We start from the raw sequence: 18663 nt of genomic DNA on the forward strand, positions 1-18663 counted from the left end.
GTGTCACTTGTTGGGAAAATCTCATTAGTTTATTGTCAATGCACACATTAAAGCAGTATAGACTTAAAATGACAGTCAAGCCTTAATTTACCTTCTTGTGGGCCACATAAAATGACATGGCGGGCCGCATTTGGCCCCCGGGCCTTGAGTTTGACACATGTGGTCTAAACCATTGTACCCAAATGTCGCTATCCCCAATGATGTGTGATGAAAAAAAATCAAGAAATATATTTTTTATGCTCAGCATCCCAATCTGAATATTCATAATCCATGGCATTTTTGTACAAATTACATTATTGAAATGCCAAAATATCCATAATAAATTATCATTAAGCCTACAATAAAAGGTAAAAAATATGGAGTATTGGAATCACTGACAGCTATTTTACAGCTATAAAGGACATTGCAAGTGGACTGGTGTTTTCCATTGACAAACTCAAAAAATAGGGAGTTGAAAAGGATTTAAATGAGTTCAATTATCCTTACAAACCATGTAATCAGCTCTGGGGAGTATAATGGTGCCCACCCAGCTCCAGAGTCCTACTGTGTGTGCCCAACAAGTGGGACCGCACCATGCAGAAAGGGTAAATAGAGCAGGGAAAGCTGTTTGAAGAGCCCGTTAAGAGTTTCATGTATTCTCTAATTATAGATCTCATTCACTGTCTTTTGAAGGGAGCTGTAAATGAGCACACGCCAAAAGTCAAAGATTATTACCACGCCAATAAAACAGGGAGCGGGCACGTGTGCACACCACTTCAGCAACGTTTGGGTGCAACTGAACCCTCCTCTCCTCAATGCTAAACAAGAAACATTTATGGAGTCTAAGACAAAAAGGCTTTACTTAAAGAGTGACTAGAACCGAATCAAAGGGAGGACAAATCCTTCAAAATGTGACACAATATTATCCAATGAAAGACTCAAATAAAAGATTTCAACACAAATACACTCTTTGTTATGCTCTACATGTTGGCTGAAATAGTGAAAGGAGTTATCCTGCACAATAATGATATAATGATGATAAAAAATGAATCAAACTACACAAAGGATATGCAATAACCATGTAGGAAAGTTATGGACCAGTTTAGCGTCTCAATAATGTAGAATTTGTTTTAAAAATGGCAAGAATCAAGCTCTTGAATGTCATTGAGTAAAAATAACACAGAATTCAGCTAAACGTATAGGAACAAATTAGTAGCACAAGTTTCAAGCAGAGAGTTTCAATAATAGCAGAAGTAGCAACATGATTCAAGTTTTTTGATCCTCAATGTTCTCATAAAATCCACCGAAAGCGTTGTGTATAAGTGAAAATATTGATATGATATAGATGTTATTAATTGCTATAAAGGAGTATATACCATTGTTTATATTTTCAGGTTAATTTTGCGCAATGATTCTAGCTAAAATATGACTTTGACTTATATTTGGTCTTTGGCACCTGTCAGCACTTATTTGAATATAGAATAGACAGACCTGGTGAGGGTTGTCAGGGGTGAACTATCGCATGTGCTTTGGTCTTTTACTCACGGCTTTGGAAAAAGAAAATAAAGCGTTGAAGGTCAGTCGGAGAGCAGACTGCCAAATATAGCTGCTGTGTTCATGTGAGGGCCAGACTCTCCCGAACGACAAGCCCAGCTCTGACCATGCCCTGTAATTGAGGAGAAAATAAGGATTGAAATTATATGTTTATTTTTGACAACAATTTTAATCTCCTGTGCTCTCCTTCAGAAAATGAGACGCCTTCAGAAAGATGCTGAGAATCTGGCAAATGTGAGGAAGTTAATTCAAACTTTTTTTCTATTAAATACATTTCACTACAAGGTCGAACCGATGTATGTGGAGATGTACACAGCTGATATCATGCGAGGTCATCGTATCTTATATTTGCTCATGTAAAGTGGGATAAATAAAGATGTTCTGCTTTTAAAATTCTGCTCCAATTAAATATTTTACATATGTATGACAGAGATGGAGAGAATCCTGTTGTGCAAGTTCAAAACTGGGCAAGTTTTGCATTAATAAAAATTTGTGCTGATTCTCTCTCCTTCGCTCTCTTGTTCCCTTCTCAAAAAGTCATCTGCTTTTCGAGGTCAATACAGAATAACAATGCCAATAACAACAATAGTAGTTAAGAATTATCGTTTTAATCATTTCATATATTAAAATTAAACTATAAAATCAAACTGTCACATGCCACTTTGTTGTTTCAGTCGTATAATCTGTTATTAAACTATGCAGAGCCGCCATAACCTCCTCTACTTTTGGGAAAACTGGATGTCTTATGAAAACTGTCGTTAGCCGTAGTTATTGTAGTAGTGGTCCCAGTATAATATAATTCTGATTCTAGTTGAGTACTTTTTTGCGTACCTCTATATATTACATTTATTTAACTGTGAATACAATGGTTTTTGCTTTGTATTCACAGAGAATCTTCCTTTTTCATCAAGCCCGTCTGTATAGGAAACAACACTGATGCCAGCCCTTATTAACCCGCTGTTTTATTTGATGTGATAATCTCTTCTTTATTGTATGTAATGACCTCTTTCCATTTGCCTGTCTCAAAGCGCAGTCTCACTTAATGTCTGAAAAGGCAGTTAAGAATATTGGAAACAGAGAGAGGTTTGAACCCACTATCATAAAATCTGCTGGAGAAACCACAAACTGGGCCGGTTGAATTTTTGGATTTATGTGGCACGGGCTACGGCTACATGTTCATTGTTATTTTTCCTCTCTCACAGGAAAGCTCCTAAGTCGGCTTTTCACGTCTTATTTACGGCGCATGTGCAGTAATGAGCCTAATAACATGGATCTTTTACACCACCACGCCGCGCCAGAAACACTGCATGATGGCTATTCCAGCTACATCTGACATGGAAATGTGGATATAGTTTATGCAATATAAATGCGGTGGGTATAGGGGAGCTAAAATTGCTATAAAATTAAAATATTCCCACTTAAAGAAAATACTCAAGTAAAAAGTTGTTATCCAAATGATTTATTCAACTAAAGAATAAAATATAAACCAGTTCAATTTTGAAATGAGAAAAGGACACAGTGTACATTTTCAAAGCAATATAATAATGATAATAATAATAATTTCCAAACATTACATTGTTAACATGTGAAATGTATTAATACAGACCAAGTCAAATTGGGTTTTCAACAATTACATCCACAACATTAGACTCTATTAGCCTCATTAAAAGCATTTACTTTAGCATTTTACACAGAAAACAGGCCAATCATATAGTTTTGTCTGAATTTATTCTTTTTTTTTCCCTGCAGATCTAAAAGTAGTACATGGAGACACAGTAGGACTTGACATGTTACGTTTTGATTTGTTGTTTTGTGATTTTAATGCCTTTCTTCTTCTGTAAAGCACTTTGAATTACTTTGTGTACCAATTGTGCTATACAAATAAACTTGCCTTGCCTTGACTTGAAACTGTTGGGTTCAGTCAGTCCATTATTCAGCTTCATGAGGTGTTTTTTTTTTTTTTTATCATGTTATTATTTTTAGATTTATTTTAATAAACACTATTTCACTGAACACTTAAGTAACTGAGTAAGTAACTGAAACTATCTTCTAATTTGGTGAGGAATTCAGTTTAAATGCATATGTAATGGAATAGACAATTTCACTTTACAGTATTTTTAAACCAAATCCATTGGTCTTGAAATGATGTAAGGTCTCAATCTCCCTGTTCCTTGTTTTGTGTTCCTAGTTAAACTCACCAGCGTAGTATGATTTTTCAACATTTCTTTGAAACGAAAGATTATGTTTAAAAGTGTCTTTCTTTCAGGCGCCTGTGGACAAATCCCAGTGAAAAAATAATGCAAGTAAAATTGAAATATAAAGTCAGCGTGGTGATTGATGAGTAACCCATTCATGCGTTTATCTTGAAACGTGATTGGCTGCTGCCTGGTTGGGGGGGTGGGATGTTCTTTTTCCCCTCCAATCATGTTACGTTTTCCCCGTGGCTTTAGTTTTTATTGCTCTTTAGTGAGTCTTCAAAGAGTTCAGAGGCTGTAATTAGGAGGCGGGCTTTCCGTGCCTCAAAACACTTCCCCGCGTTAGTGGCCAATTCCTTCCACACTGTCTGAACTGGGACCCAGAGAGCGCCTCTCCTCTGCTCTCCTCCACTTCCACAGGATTTTTTTACTCAGGGATGGCCGCATCTATTCTGGAGGTAGGGAATGTAATTGTAAGTAAACTTCTATTACTTTACTTTTCATCATACTGTATTAGATTTATTTTTTGAGTAGTGCTTTGCAATGTATTCTTCTCAAACTATTCTTTTGATTATGCAGTTGGGCAGCAGTACACTGTACAGTAAAAGACTGTTACTAAAATGAGTTTGAGGAAAAAAATCCTATATGGTGAATTTACTCACTAACGATGATATAAAGCAATACTGAAAATAACTGCACTTTAAACATGAACTGTAAAATTCAAGTCTTAGTTACATCACATTTAGCTACAATTAAATGTGATCATGCACAGTAGAGTAGAATTAGGATCCCATACTGTTAAAAATAGATAACTTCATCTGGAAGTACTTTGTCAAAGCTTTAAATGTGTATTTGACTGTATTTCTCTACCAAGTCAATTGAGGGGATTTCTTGAAGGTGTGGGCCTATATTTTGTAGTCTCGTGAAATGTTTAGACACTAATGCACCAATAAGAAAAGCATGGAAACAGTGGTTTAAGTGAAACAACAGCCGTGAGGGAATCCTGAGATGAGTAGAACCATCACAAACATTTGCATTAACTGCTCGAAACTTGGCCTGACCACTTTGAAAAGGGGGAGAGCAGGAAGAGCCCGCAGTGGCACTCAGACATACGCTTTTTATTAGTGTTGACACTGACAGAAGCAATACTGAGCTGCTTCCTGCAGACACTCAGTCTAACTGCTCTTATCTCTGCTCATAGGAAGACGCACGCTATGGCTCCAGTCCCCTGGCTATGTTAACTGCTACCTGTAATAAGTTCGGCAGCACCAGCCCCGTCAGGGACACAGCCACCCCCGGTAAAAGCGGCAGTACCTCGCCAGTAAAGAAACCATACATCATGACCTCTGACCTTCAGGCAGCCAAAAACGGCCGTACCGCAGACACTGGCCTGGCGGACTCCTACACTGGCTCCTTCACCACAAGTGGGGGAGGCAGCGGCGGGCTCCTCACCCCGACAGGGAGCCCCCCTCCTTCGGCCGGAGGCTACACTTCTGAATATAATCCTTTCTCCCACTCCTTCCAGACCTCAGCATCCCAGGACCCCTCTCTGTTAGTGTCTAAGGCCCATGCCACGGCTGACTGCCTGACCAGTGTGTATACCTCTTTGGACATGACACATCCTTATGGCTCCTGGTACAAGGCTGGCATCCCGGGCATCACTACTGCCCCTGCCAACGCCACGTCCTCCTGGTGGGACGTCCACCCCAACTCTAACTGGCTGTCAGCTACGCAGCCCCAGTCAGATGCAGGGCTCCAGGCCTCACTGCAGACAGTGGCCCCCCAAGCTTCACTCAGCCCACAGTTGCCCAGCTACAGCACCGACTTCACCCCCTTAAACCCAGCTCCGTACCCCTCTGTGGGCTTGGGCTCCTCCTCTCACCTCCTACAGCCCTCACAACACATGCTGCCCCAGGACATGTACAAGCCCAAGCCTGTGGCCAGCACAGGGCTGATCGAGAGCCAAATGGGGCTCAAGCCTGCGCGAGGAGCAGGGGGCTACAGCGGGGGTGCTGCACCCACAAGGTCATCATGTGACTGCCCCAACTGCCAAGAGCTGGAGCGGCTGGGTGCCTCAGCCGCCTCCTTAAGGAAGAAGCCTGTCCACAGCTGCCACATTCCAGGCTGTGGGAAGGTTTACGGGAAGGCATCCCACCTGAAAGCCCACTTGCGCTGGCACACTGGGGAGAGACCCTTTGTGTGCAACTGGCTGTTCTGTGGCAAGCGCTTCACCCGGTCTGATGAGCTGGAGAGGCACGTGCGCACACACACCCGGGAGAAGAAGTTCACCTGCCTGTTGTGTAACAAGCGCTTCACCCGCAGTGACCACCTCTCCAAACACCAGAAGACCCATGCCGAGTCTGCCCTGCAGGGAAAAAGTGTGGAAGGAGAGACAGACCCTCGCAGTGAGGACCCCAATGAGATGAACACTGGTACAGTGCCTTCCAACTCCACCCCTGACCCCATCCCAAACGGAGATGATAAAACCGGTACAACCAATGGAGTGGACAACAGCAGTGGACTATTGGAGATTTAAGTGCGCTGTGCTGTTTCAGGACACAGATGGAGTTTGTTATGGCAAACAAAAGGAGAATATGAGACACCAGATGGACTTTTGGTAGGGTTAATAAAACAAGTGACTGTGCAGAAGGTAGCAATCACTTCATTATCTGTGGGCCACACAGACATTATGAGCGGACTGAGGACGTGAGCCACAGTACACGTGTAAACACAGATTCAGATGAAATGCATCTTGAAAAGACATGAAACTAACGAGTTTGACACTCAGAGCACAACCTGCCTTTACCTGACACAAACCACTGGGAAAAGGGACTCAGCAGTGGGTTATTTAAGACACTGCATGGCTACAACTAATGTAGAACTTTGGCTCAATGTTAACTTTTGTACTTTTGTGTTGTTGAGTATTTGGAATTTACTGTGTTTTTGTTTGCTTATTTAATGCCATATTTACATACAATACAAATCTAATTTATAACTTAAATTATACATTATTTTGCAGCCTATAAGAAATATTGTGCCTTAACAAAAGCAGGATGTAGCTGTCCAATCGTAAAATTCACAATAAATTAAGAACTTTTATTTATTTGTCTCAACATGGCTGTATTGGGGCCATGTTCTAAAGGTTTATTTATAGATCTTGATGTTGCATGTGTTTGTTTTATAATTCTTAATTGTGAAGTCTTCCACATCTGGCACAAAACAACAATGTTCTCCTTTGTAACCATATTATATGATATAAGGTGTGTTGCCTTTCTATCTTTGGTGCCAGTTTGTTAGATTTTGACAACAAAGATGTCTATTTTGCTTACCAAGAATTGAAATGATCATTTTACATAAAACTGAAATGCTTTTATGCTCACATTTTAGGTGGAATTTTCACTGTAAATATAAATGATGTCTTAAAGATGTACATGTTATTAGCGGTGATGAGCAATCACTTCTCAGTGCTTCTAAAAGTAAATATATTTAAAATGCATTTTCTGGTGTTGTTATATTGATTTAATGCTGATCTCACTTCTCGAACTTTTTTTATGCTTCCACGTCACAAGCAAATAGTTTCATTACCTTTAGTAGTACAAACAAAGCCGTCCACTCAAGTGAGGTCTCAACTCTGCACAATGACTGTCTTTCAGGGAGTACTGTAGTTACACTCACCTCTATGGCAGATGTAATTATGATGCTCAGTGGAGAGGAGAGATTAGAAGATGGGACATGTCCCTGCATTGTCTATTGAGGGAGGCGGTCAAACAAAGGATTCCAGTTAAATAATGGTGGGGTGGGGGCAGAAAACCCCAATAGCATTATGCTTCAGTGAAATGTGGTAGAAATATACTTGTGATCTGCATTTGCAAGTTGAGAAAATGTGTCACGGTCTCACTCAGCTTTCAGCAGAGTTTCCTGTTAGGTCACTTAGGCCATTTCAAACCAATAAAAATACTTGAAAAGGGTGGACTGAGTGACCACATGACATTAAAGGCAAGATAGCCTTAGGAAAAAAACAACAGATGTCAATTCTGCAAATGAGAAACAAAGTCATTTGTTGGCATGAAATGTAGTAAACACATAAAAGGTGTTTAAAGTCAGTGTATGTGTGCTAGTCAAGCGTAAACAAATGTTTAAAGGAGTGTGAGTAAAGGAATCAGACATCAAAGCTCTCAGACAACTTTTGTACATTATTATTATATTATCACCTCAAGCAGTGTAAAAGACAGGGATAATCATTTAATTTTTCATGTTTTATAGTATGGAGGACCCAATTATTATATGAAATAAAGAACTGAAAAAAAAGAGATTATAATGATATGAATGAACCTGCCCATAACAGGTTCAATGTACTGCAGGTTAAGACTATTCCTGTTCCTGTTTTTTTTTTTTTTTTTGTTATAAAGCAGATATTTTGTGAACAAACATAAGCGTGACATATGTGAAATATGTCGACTAGTCATTTGAATATTATTGTTCAGTCAAACCATTAAATCTATCTATGCTAAGTTGCAGACATGACCTGAAGAGTGGATGTAGCATTTATACACCCCAGGCTGCATGGTTCCAATTTAGGGCTTCTAATGAGCTGTACTTGAGGTCAATTTATATAAAACGTCCCTCGGCCCACTCTGTCATCAGGCACCGACATGTTTATGGTGGTCTGAAGTGGGCGCACGGTCCACTCCACAACATAAAAGCCCCACAGGAGGAGCAGGGGCTGGCTTGGGTGTGTCAGGGTGGGGAGTGGGGGGGTTGGGATGACAGTCAGTGGCTTTCCACAGCACCATGCTGCTACTGGTTCCCTCAACACTTGTGGTGACACAGCCTTTAGCTTTATTTTTACTTCTTTTATTTAGGAAGCTAGGAAACGGTAAGTGTTGCTTCAAATAAGACCACAAAAAAGAAAAAAATACAATGCTTGGACAATCGGTTCCATATGGATTGGCCTTTTGTACCCCTCACTAGCACTATGCCATCATGAAGAGTGCAGAGGCAGAGGGACACCCGCTGAAAGCATCCCTCATCCCAGGCCTGACAAAAACAAAACACAAAAGGCAAGTCAGTTACTAATTTGGCAAAGTGATAAGACAGATTTTTACAACAGATGCCCTTCGTATCCCAACTATAGCCTCGCAGACTGAATAAGCAATGTGAGCAAAGTCTATTTATCCAACAGCACGTGGTTGCAAACTTCCTTAATGAAGATACTGCATACAAGCACAATGCACAGGGTGTAAATGTCACCTAGTGCACTGTGTATTTTCAATTAATGGCATAGTACAATTTCTTTTGATACTTAGGCCTATATATTTAGATTACTGAGTCATAGAGACATAGAGACAACAAAGAAAATATACTGTTAGCAATACAGTTTACCACAGTCCTCCCAGTCTGAAGCTATGTTGTAACAAACAGACAAAGTGTGCTCTATGGAAAGAAGCAGGGCAGAGGTGCATGGCCTGGGGTGTGGGTGCCTGCTAGAAGTGAGTGGGGGATTTGGGAGAAGCAGGACAAAAGCACAGGTGTCCACAGGTTCACCTCAGGGCTCAACAATCAGCGCATATGCAGTTTTCAGTAAAAGACAAAGTAAACTGACCTGAGTGAACCGGGGGTGAACCATAACATGACCCCGACAGCACGAGAGGTCAACGTTTAAAAAGCACTACTGCAGATAAGGACTAAGGGTCAGGTGGGAGTGGAAATACAACATGTCTATTGATATTTTCCAGCTGATGTCATCAACATTTCCTGGGAGTGTGAAGCTATCTGTAGGCACTTCTCTGTCTGAAGCTCTGTTAGACTAACGTTCACCAGTTACCATGGAGACACAATGTATATTTCAGCAAACACTGCCAAATAAGTTTTAAGGCTACCTGAAAAGTAAAAAAAAAAACACAAAATAAATGAAACAGCACATTTTTAGGAGCCTGAGGTGATCAATACAGTTCTGTTTAGATTAGATTTTCAACAAAAAGGTGAGGGTAATTTACTGAAAAACTGTTGGCTAATGCTTGTTAGCTTGTGACTGTAATGTTATTTGAGAGGGACTTGTTTGACAGCATAAACCACCTCACCTGTTGTACTTCAAACTAAATCCGTTCTTTCTGGTCAGATTGTGTTTAAACAAAGCTCAGATTAAAGTCTGACAGAGCTTCAGACAAAGCATGTCTATGTTACAGGCAAAGCTGAAAACCCAGGCATAGACATTTTATAAAATATCTGGTGTTTTTAGGGAAAGAAGGAAAATATATTTTATTATCTATTATTTGTTATCTTGTATTTATTTATTTATTTTGCATGGTGTCCTTTAGGCAGCGTGCAACAGATGGGTTTTATTGTTGGATTTTATTTTTAAAAATATATGGCAAAGCTGCTTTTGTAAGCCCGTGCATTGTAGACTAGTCTAAATGTTACCTATACTATGGTTGGACTGTGACATAACACCACAAAGGAAAGAGTAAAAAAATAAAAATAAATTTTTATTGGTACAACATGTAAATAATGATACCGATACTAAAAATGGGCATCAATAGAACCTAACATAAATTCAGTCAAATTTACATGTATCATTGCATGTCCTATACAAATGTTTTTGTTGGACAACCTGATAAACATCTCCATACTTCCTTTCCCTATCCCTCCTGCACTACCTACTGATGCCTCTGTTGAAAAACGTGAGTGCCTTTTGTCCTACTTTACATATAAGATTATAAACGCAATAATAATAATAATAATAGTAATTCAACAGAATATTTTACCAGCTACTGAAGTTTCTCACCTGAGCCTGTGTCACCCACGTCTCATTTTGAACCAATCTCATTAAATAACTTGAGGGATCTTATCTGTCATGCAGGATAAGATCAGGTAAACAGGATATTATGCCTGCCTGTTTCATGAAGGAAATTTTTGACTATCTGGGCCCCGACATTTTATCCATTATCAGCTCTGTGGTTTAAAAACGTGTTCGGCCAGTTCTCAACAAGCCGTCACTTGATCCCTCAGACCTGAACAATTTCAGGCCAATTTCCAATTTGCCCTTCTTGGCCAAAATTTTACAGAAGATTATTGCTATTTAATTGACTCAGCACATGAACAATAGTAATATTTTCAAAAAGTTCCAATCTGGCTTTTGATCCAACCACAACACGGAAACAGCCTTTATCAGAGTTACAAATAGCCCCATTTTATTCTCAATATATATGCTTCCCCTTGGCAGGATCATTCAAAAGCACAAGATCAATTACCATCAGTTTGCAGATGATACGCAATTATATCTTTCCCTGGGCAACAATGACCACTATCCATTAGCACAAGTCCTCAGCTGCCTCTCTGACATAAAAAAAAAGTATGTTCACTGACTTTTTTTATTTAAATTAGTCAAAAACTGAAATGGTTGTATTTGGTCCACCTCACGAAACCCAAGATTTTAATAATAACTTGATAATTCTGTACCTTGATATTCTAGGATCTAAATTTCAGCTTGATTCACAAATAACAAAGCTTGTCCAATCATGCTTTTCTTAAATGTATGCTATAGCAAAAATAAAAAATAAATAAATAAACTGTAGACCTAGATAGCCACTCATGCCCTGGTACTCAGCCGTTTGGATTACTGTAACCCCCTGTACACAGGTTTGAGCCAGAAATACAACGGCCGTCTTCAGCTGGAGCAAACCTCTGCTGCACGACTCCTAACCAGCACCACAAAACATCAGCACATAACTCCTGTCCTTGCTGCGTTGCACTGGCTCCCAATAAATCTTAGAATTGTCTTTAAAATACTGCTGATTACTTTTAAAGCCATCTACGGCCTTGCTCCTGCCTGCATTTGTGAACTATTGTCTCTTTATGTTCCTAGCTGCTCCCTACACTTCTCAGAGCTGACACTCCTCACTGTGCCTCCTGCCAACTTCTGACCAGAGGGGACAGGGCCTTTTCGGTCAGGGCCCCACAGCTCTGGAACACACTGCCAGAGGAGATTAGATTATAAAAAACACTTTTATAGAATGACTTACTTGTAATGGGTTTTTTTTTTTTTATTGTTTTCATTGTTATTGCTGCTATGTGGTTAATTATTGTTTTATTGTTTCTCTGTATGAGGTTTTGAAGCAGTTTTTGAAAAGTGCTATACAAATAAAAAAAAGTTGCGAAGTTATTTTTATTTTTACCCACCATATGATTGCAGCTATTATTACTGTGGTGAGGGAAGTGGGAAGTTACACCCCCTTTTCAGCTCTGCAAACAAACTTGGCTTTGTGAGATTGGCATCATCAACCCTTTAAGTCCTGCCATTTTGATGTTCTAATCCATTATTTTACTATATGACAGTCATTTTTAGGTTATAAATGCCTATGTTGTCCAATGCACTAAGAGGACCACTAAATGAGCCCATTGTGTTTATCGGAGCTGAAGGAGGCGTGTGGGTGCCTGTGTGCCTCTTTAAAAATATAATCTGCCTCCCGTTTAATGATTTCCGGATGACAAATTACTCCCAGGGGAAAACAAAGTCAAGAAAATGGCTTGTGTGACACTTATGGACATATGCACTTCACTTACGGTGTTTGACAGTGTGTATTATCATATGGTATGGGGACAATTAACCACGTTTGTAACACATGCAATGTTGTTGTTACATCTGTCCAATTATTAGTACGACAAGACAGCATAGGTCATTTTAAGTAGAAACTAAAATCTTTCTCAAAATAAGTAAAATAAAATGTAGTAAAATTAAAAGTCCTCATTCCTTTACCTGACTTTTACATCTTGTTGCCCAGGAAACATCCAAAAGTAGTAGGAGTATGTAAGTACAAGGATGGGTGAGTAAAACTGATGATGTTGTAAGTTTAGAACGGTTTGTGTAGCAGTAACATTCAAGAGTATCTGGCTACAACTAAGCAATTACAAAATTTTGCTAAATACAAAAATAAATAAGTAAAAACAATTAGGAAAAAGTGAATTATTCAATAGACCCAGCTCCCATTACCACTATGAATAAGGAACATATCAAACAGCTGTCTGATCATGATGCTTGAAGACCATCCAGGAGACACACTACTATTTTTGTGTTTTATGCTCACCTGAACTTTTTAAGGCACATAGAATGTAAGCTGATGGACCAAAGATTCGCTTAATACGCAAACAGCTTTTCCCTGTAGAACCCACTCTCTCAGTGTCATTCTGACTGACATGCTGCCCAGACCTTTCTTTTTTAACTCAAGCCACTAAGTACTTCCTTGGAACATTTACAGGGAGGAGGTTTTTTTAAAGACTGCACAGAGGTTGCAACACACAACAGTGATAAAATGTTGGGATGCGTCGATACCGATGCCGCCGATATGATACTGGTATAGAATATCGGTGCTGATCTGTGAAAATTTGCTGAATCAGGTTTCAGCTCCAAAATATCGGTTCTGACGATATCCTGGTTGAGCATATAAACTGACGTAATAAAACTATTTACTGGTCATAATTGGTCAAGAAAGTCTCATAATGTTTGAGCTTTTATTTATACAAAGTTGCTCTGTAGTAACTTGAGGGATAAATAACAGCTATGTAACACATTTTGTCATACAATTTTAGGAAAATTAAGTCTAGTTTTAGTCTCTGCTCTAGTATCAGTTGATATCGGGTATCAGCAGAGAGTTAAAGGCATTGTATCAAAATCGTATCAGAAATGAAAAAGCTGGATCGGTGCATCGCTAACAAAATAGACTAAATCCTTTGTTATGTTGTCCGACTATACAGAAAAACAAATTATATCAGCAAAATAAGAAAACTTAAGTCACAAAGAAGCGAGAGAGAGAAAAGAGCAAAAGAGAAGGCTGTGGATGTGTAGTTGGATCCAGGGCTGGCAGGGTTTTGGTGGAGGAGTGTGGTGGTTCAGAAGTCCTCCAGTGCAAGGCGCCACTGTGTCCTGTGGGGGCTCTGACCATGAGCGCTCTCACCCCCCCAAAGCCTATCCCCCTTTTTAACCGCCGGCACCACCTCCCAACCAACCCCTAAGCCACTGGCACTGAGGCTGCTGCTGCATGTTTATTTAATATTCTGAAGAAATTGAAATATCTCTGTGGCTTAACGCACACACATACACACTTAAATCTTACTGCACGGACACACACAGTACAACTTACCACCACAATATATAAATAAATAAAGTGGAGTAATAATGTTCTCTTGATCCAGAGCCAAGAGTCGAGTTGGAGAATATTTTTTTTCAAAAGCTGTTTTCAGAAGTGCATAAGGAGGAGCAATAATGGCTGACACTGGATGTTGCATGGTTTTAGACCGCATGCCTTAGTCAGACTCCCACAAAGCACTTACAAAGTGCTTGACTGAAAAACTGTTCCTATGTAATGAAAACTATGGTGGAACAGTATGGTGGAATAATCTGATTTATGCATAAGACAGGTCAAGGCAAACTATAATATTTACTGAAAGGTAAATAGAAGATTCATGGGAAGGAGCCAGCTTACAAAGACGAGAGGAAATTAAACCTGGGAGCAACCTGGGGGAAAGAAGGCACCTGATTTGTCTGTTATTGATGTTCATATCTTAATTTACAGACACGCTAGCAAAATAAAAATATAAGGATAATTTAGAGCAGGTTAATATGAACACTTTAAGACCAAAATGACGAGGCTCGCTGCAGCAGTTATAGAGAGACGGGTGACAGTTTTTCAATGCAAAGTAAACAGTCGATGGAGCCGGACGTGTGCCAGTGTTCACTTCCTATTTGGAACGTGGCAGTTTCGCCATGTCCATTTATATATATATACAGTCTATGGTATGAAGTAAGTAAGAGACTAAATCGATGGCGTCCTCAGTTCCTCCTCTCTGGGTACGCCCACTGTCCAAAGACATGCATGAATATTGTCCCATGTCCAGGCCATTGAAGACTATTCACTTTATATGTGACAGACTCAACCAAGACGTTTCAGGCATGTTTTAGCACCCTCTGATGGATTGCTTTTTGATGATGGTTATTGCCATCATCAAATAAATATATCACTTGGCCCACCCCGACTGACAGGATTGTAACATGTTGCTTATTTATTTAATTTATTTGTACTGATTCTATTTTAATTTAATTCAAGGACACCCAGCTGGTACTCAGAGAAAAGTGAGAATATAAAAATTTGATTATTCAGAACTTGAACTAAAATCACAACTTATTTGATTGTTGTTTGTGGGTCATTTGCTGTAATTGTATTTTATAAAACCACTTCTACGTGATACTGAAGTAGTTTAACATACCAGTGTGTATAGCATATACGCAACCATTCCATCCATTCAGATTTTATAATACGTCTGTAATCCTTACAAAGCAAATCCTTCAGACAGTCTTGGTTTTGGACTCCATGCGATCCCCCTCTGTCTCTCCTCTCTGCTCCAGAGCCACCAACCACTGCTTGTGCCAAAAATAACACAGGAGCACCACTTGAAGTCCTGCCTCACCACAGCACAGTGCAGCCACAAGAGCACCATCAAAACACACACAAAAAAGGAAACACATTATATTGTGGATGCAGAGAAAAGAGAATTCATATATTCATGGTTGAAGATATCTACTGATAATTTTGACAAAGCAACAGCCACTCAGGGGTTTCACTGTGCCCAAAAAGGCCAAAGAAAAGTCTGGTGTGATGATGCCTCAGTTCAGGATGCAAACCAACCAACCGACCAATATAAAACTTACAGTATGTCAATTCTGCGCTCAAATCCTGCTGAAATATTTAAAAACATTATAACATAACATAAAATGTGATCAATCATTTGGGTGGGGCTTTCAAAGAACACCCTTAAAATATTCATGAAAAAGGAAACATAAAAACATTGAAAAACAGGCATCATATATGTTTAGCCCAAAAAGCCATTTGTGGGTCATGGCTTCATAAATATGACAAAGTGCTCTTCATGTGTCAAATACAGTATAACTCCAAAAGAGTTTGACCAGTCACCACAAGAGGGCGCACATAACCAATGCCAAGGCCCATGTTATACTTGTTATGAAATATTTACATATGCACATTATTTCAATTTCTTTGAAAGTTATTTTAAAATATTAATATTTTGTTTGTTTTGTTTTTTTTACTTCCAACAATGTCAAATGCTTGGTTGATTCTCAGGCAGACAAAGATCAAATATCAGAACAGAATAATAATATGTGCTTATGCCGTAATACGGCGCCCTCCAGGGGACATAGTGTGAATTAAAAAAATTGAGCTGGGCAGCGATTACAATTTTTAATCATGATTAATCGCAATTTAGGCATGCGATTAATCACGATTAAAAATTATAAATGCATGTTGTGCGCAAAAGTAAAAAACAACCTTTTAAGGGTTTTTTGGCTCCTAAATAGCTGCTTATTTTATCTTTTAGGCTTAAATATACTGTAGTATTTGCTCAGTTAGACTTGTATTTGGTGTTTCTATGTATCTGGGACATAGTTATTTGAAAATGTCCAAATAAAAGCCAAAATAATATATTTTGTTATGTTTACACTCAAATATAAGATTGGAAAGTTATTTAACTTTTCAAAGCAGAAACAATTTCTTCCTGTGGTTGTCCTGTGTGGTCTTCTGCTCCTTTCTGCTCACTCTGAGCCTAATAGAAGGCTGTTAGCGTCCTGGTTTAGTCTTGCTTTAGTCCTGATAAAGTCTGTCCTCTTATTTAGTTCTTGTTTCGTCCTGGTTTCTTGTTCAGTTCTGGTGCAGTCTTAGTTCAAACCAGCTCACTGGTTACTAAACATGTGGGATTTTGATATCTCTGTAGTTTTCAAAGTAAACATTATTGACACTTGCAGTAAACTCCACACACTGCCGCTGATAGATGGCTAAACATCCGCGCACATATTGAATCATGCATTTAATGTCACTCTCAGTTTGCAGACTTTAGCAGACTGTTTCTCAGTGACCACTGACTCTTTTTGGAGAGTTTAAAAACTCAGATGAAGCTTGGCCTCATCTCTGTGGTGCTCTCTGTACAGCAGAGCCCGCTTCTTCATTTCCAGTGCACAGACACATCGGACCTGCTCCTCTGTGTGCGGACATAGAGAGAGAGAGAGAGAGAGGAAAAAGCGGCGATAATAAGTTCAAATGGACTCACCCAGAGCAGTCCTCCTTGTGCGTAAAACTTTTGGAAATAATTCCCTAGTAGTTTATGCAGCTATCATCAAAATCTCTGCGTTCCTTGGAGCTTGCGTGTAAATCCATTTTCCAACATGAAACAACCCATAAAGTGCTCTTTAGTGGCACGATGAAAAAAAGCCATGAGGGAATCATTTAGTATAAACTGCAACTCGGGGTTTACCAGCTTTTTCAGGGGTATCCAGGCACACAAGCCTGCTCCCTACTGTACCAAACGCAGCAACGTGGGATAAACAGATGTGCGCATGGATGACCCTTTCAGCTTCATATTATGATCAGTGCCGCCAACCATTGGGTAAGCAGCACACCGATTCACCAAACAGCCCAGAGACTATAAAGGTGTACATTTACCTTTGGTTAATCACAGATAGACTAGGTGCGCACCGCACTCCGCACAATGAGACCTGCAGTGACTTGTGAGCGAAATATGTTCACATTAAAATGAGAAATTGATGTCATTAAAACATGAGACTTTGGGAATAAATGGTAAACTGAAGCGGTGATGGCAACAGGAGACGAGAAGCTGCCAAACTTTTATCTTTGTCCACAATCCTTATTCAAGGCAAGTGTAAAACCGCTGTGTGTTTTGGAGTGGCATTTATTCACCATTTTGCACTTATAACATCAGCACATCTGACAGGGCTTGTGCAGTAAAGTAGTGTGAGTCCATTGGAACTTGAATTGTTCTGTAGAGGGCAAGGCACAGGGGCATTGGAAGGATGTGCCCAGCACACCTGAACGTAGCATGCCGAGGAGAAAGCAGCCATGGCGCCACACACAGCCCCAGAGTGACAGAGAAGGGAAATGACTAACAACAAACACTGTAATCTCAACAAAGCTACAGGTACTTTTCCATGCAATTATGACCATAGTGTATCTGACAGATGCTATGTCTGAACAAATGTCTCCATGTGGGTGACAGCACGTGCACTTTTAGGAAACAGGGGGGAGCCAAGAGGGAATCAGTGGCAGGACATTTTGATGAGATGGGAGTGTGCAGGCTAAGAAGCAGCTCTAAACAGAGGATATGTGGCTGGTTACTGTATCAACACTCAGATGACATGTGTTTATGCAGCAAACTACCTGACTGATAAAGCTATATTATCTTGTAAAATAGATAAATAGGCTAGTGCCCTAGGAAGGGGAAGGTGTGGACATTAGGATGCACTGCATTTGGATTTGCTTTCCCTCGCAAAATTATGAAGTATTGCAATCCCTTGAAAATGTTTTGCGTTCCCTGGCAAAAATATTGTGTTCCCTGCAAAAGTAGTGAGTTCTCTTGGAAATATATTTTTTAATTCTCAATACGTCACCTGGAGAGCGCCGTACTTATGAGGTCAATCTTATTGTTTTTGAAAAAAACAAAACAAATGTGGAGTGGCAACTTACCCATTGTGACATGCCCCGGTCTCCTCTGCTTGTTGCTAAGCTGTTATTGTACTCAGAAGAATATTGCGAAGATGATATAGGCCTAACCGCGTTAGTGGAGTAAAACATGACGCAGTTGACATCTGCGTCTAAACAAGGCGTTTCGCCAATATGCACCAAAAGGAAGAAATGCAAACGAAGCTGATCAGCGACTACTACCTGACTAAAATTGTGTAAATTCGACCATTGGTTTGACAATATTATTATCTTTTGTACTTTAATGGTAACCTTTTGAATTTCTCGTCAGCTGGACAGGTCAGTTTGTAAAGTTCCTCTCACTGTATGTAATTCTGCTTTAATCCTGCAGGGGGCGTAATGAGTAAAACGCTTGATGTCTGATTTGTTCTTTACTGACG

At 39.6% G+C, this 18663-nt stretch overlaps 1 protein-coding gene across 2 annotated transcripts; it reads left to right on the forward strand.

Moving 5' to 3' along the window:
• The first annotated feature begins 4100 nt into the window (after positions 1-4100).
• On the forward strand, positions 4101-7210 carry sp7 (Sp7 transcription factor). Of its 2 annotated transcripts, none has more exons than XM_033966598.2 (2): positions 4101-4201; positions 4930-7210. In XM_033966598.2, the coding sequence occupies exons 1-2, from the start codon at positions 4166-4168 to the stop codon at positions 6262-6264; spliced, it is 1371 nt and encodes a 456-aa protein (XP_033822489.1). In that variant the 5' UTR covers positions 4101-4165; the 3' UTR covers positions 6265-7210. The 2 variants fall into 2 exon arrangements, with proteins under 2 accessions (XP_033822489.1, XP_033822490.1); XM_033966599.2 differs by having other exon boundaries at positions 4101-4186.
• Positions 7211-18663: the final 11453 nt, after the last annotated feature.

The sequence above is a fragment of the Periophthalmus magnuspinnatus genome, chromosome 5 (genome assembly GCF_009829125.3).
Source record: "Periophthalmus magnuspinnatus isolate fPerMag1 chromosome 5, fPerMag1.2.pri, whole genome shotgun sequence".
In the NCBI taxonomy this organism is placed as follows: Eukaryota; Metazoa; Chordata; class Actinopteri; order Gobiiformes; family Gobiidae; genus Periophthalmus; species Periophthalmus magnuspinnatus.

Excerpts from the sequence above, each read along its gene's own strand:
- sp7 (XM_033966598.2), top strand. The coding sequence starts at position 4,166 with ATGGCCGCATCTATTCTGGAGGTAGGGAATGTAATT. Across the intron at positions 4,202-4,929 it reads TGGAGGTAGGGAATGTAATT|GAAGACGCACGCTATGGCTC; the intron begins GTAAGTAAACTT and ends CTCTGCTCATAG.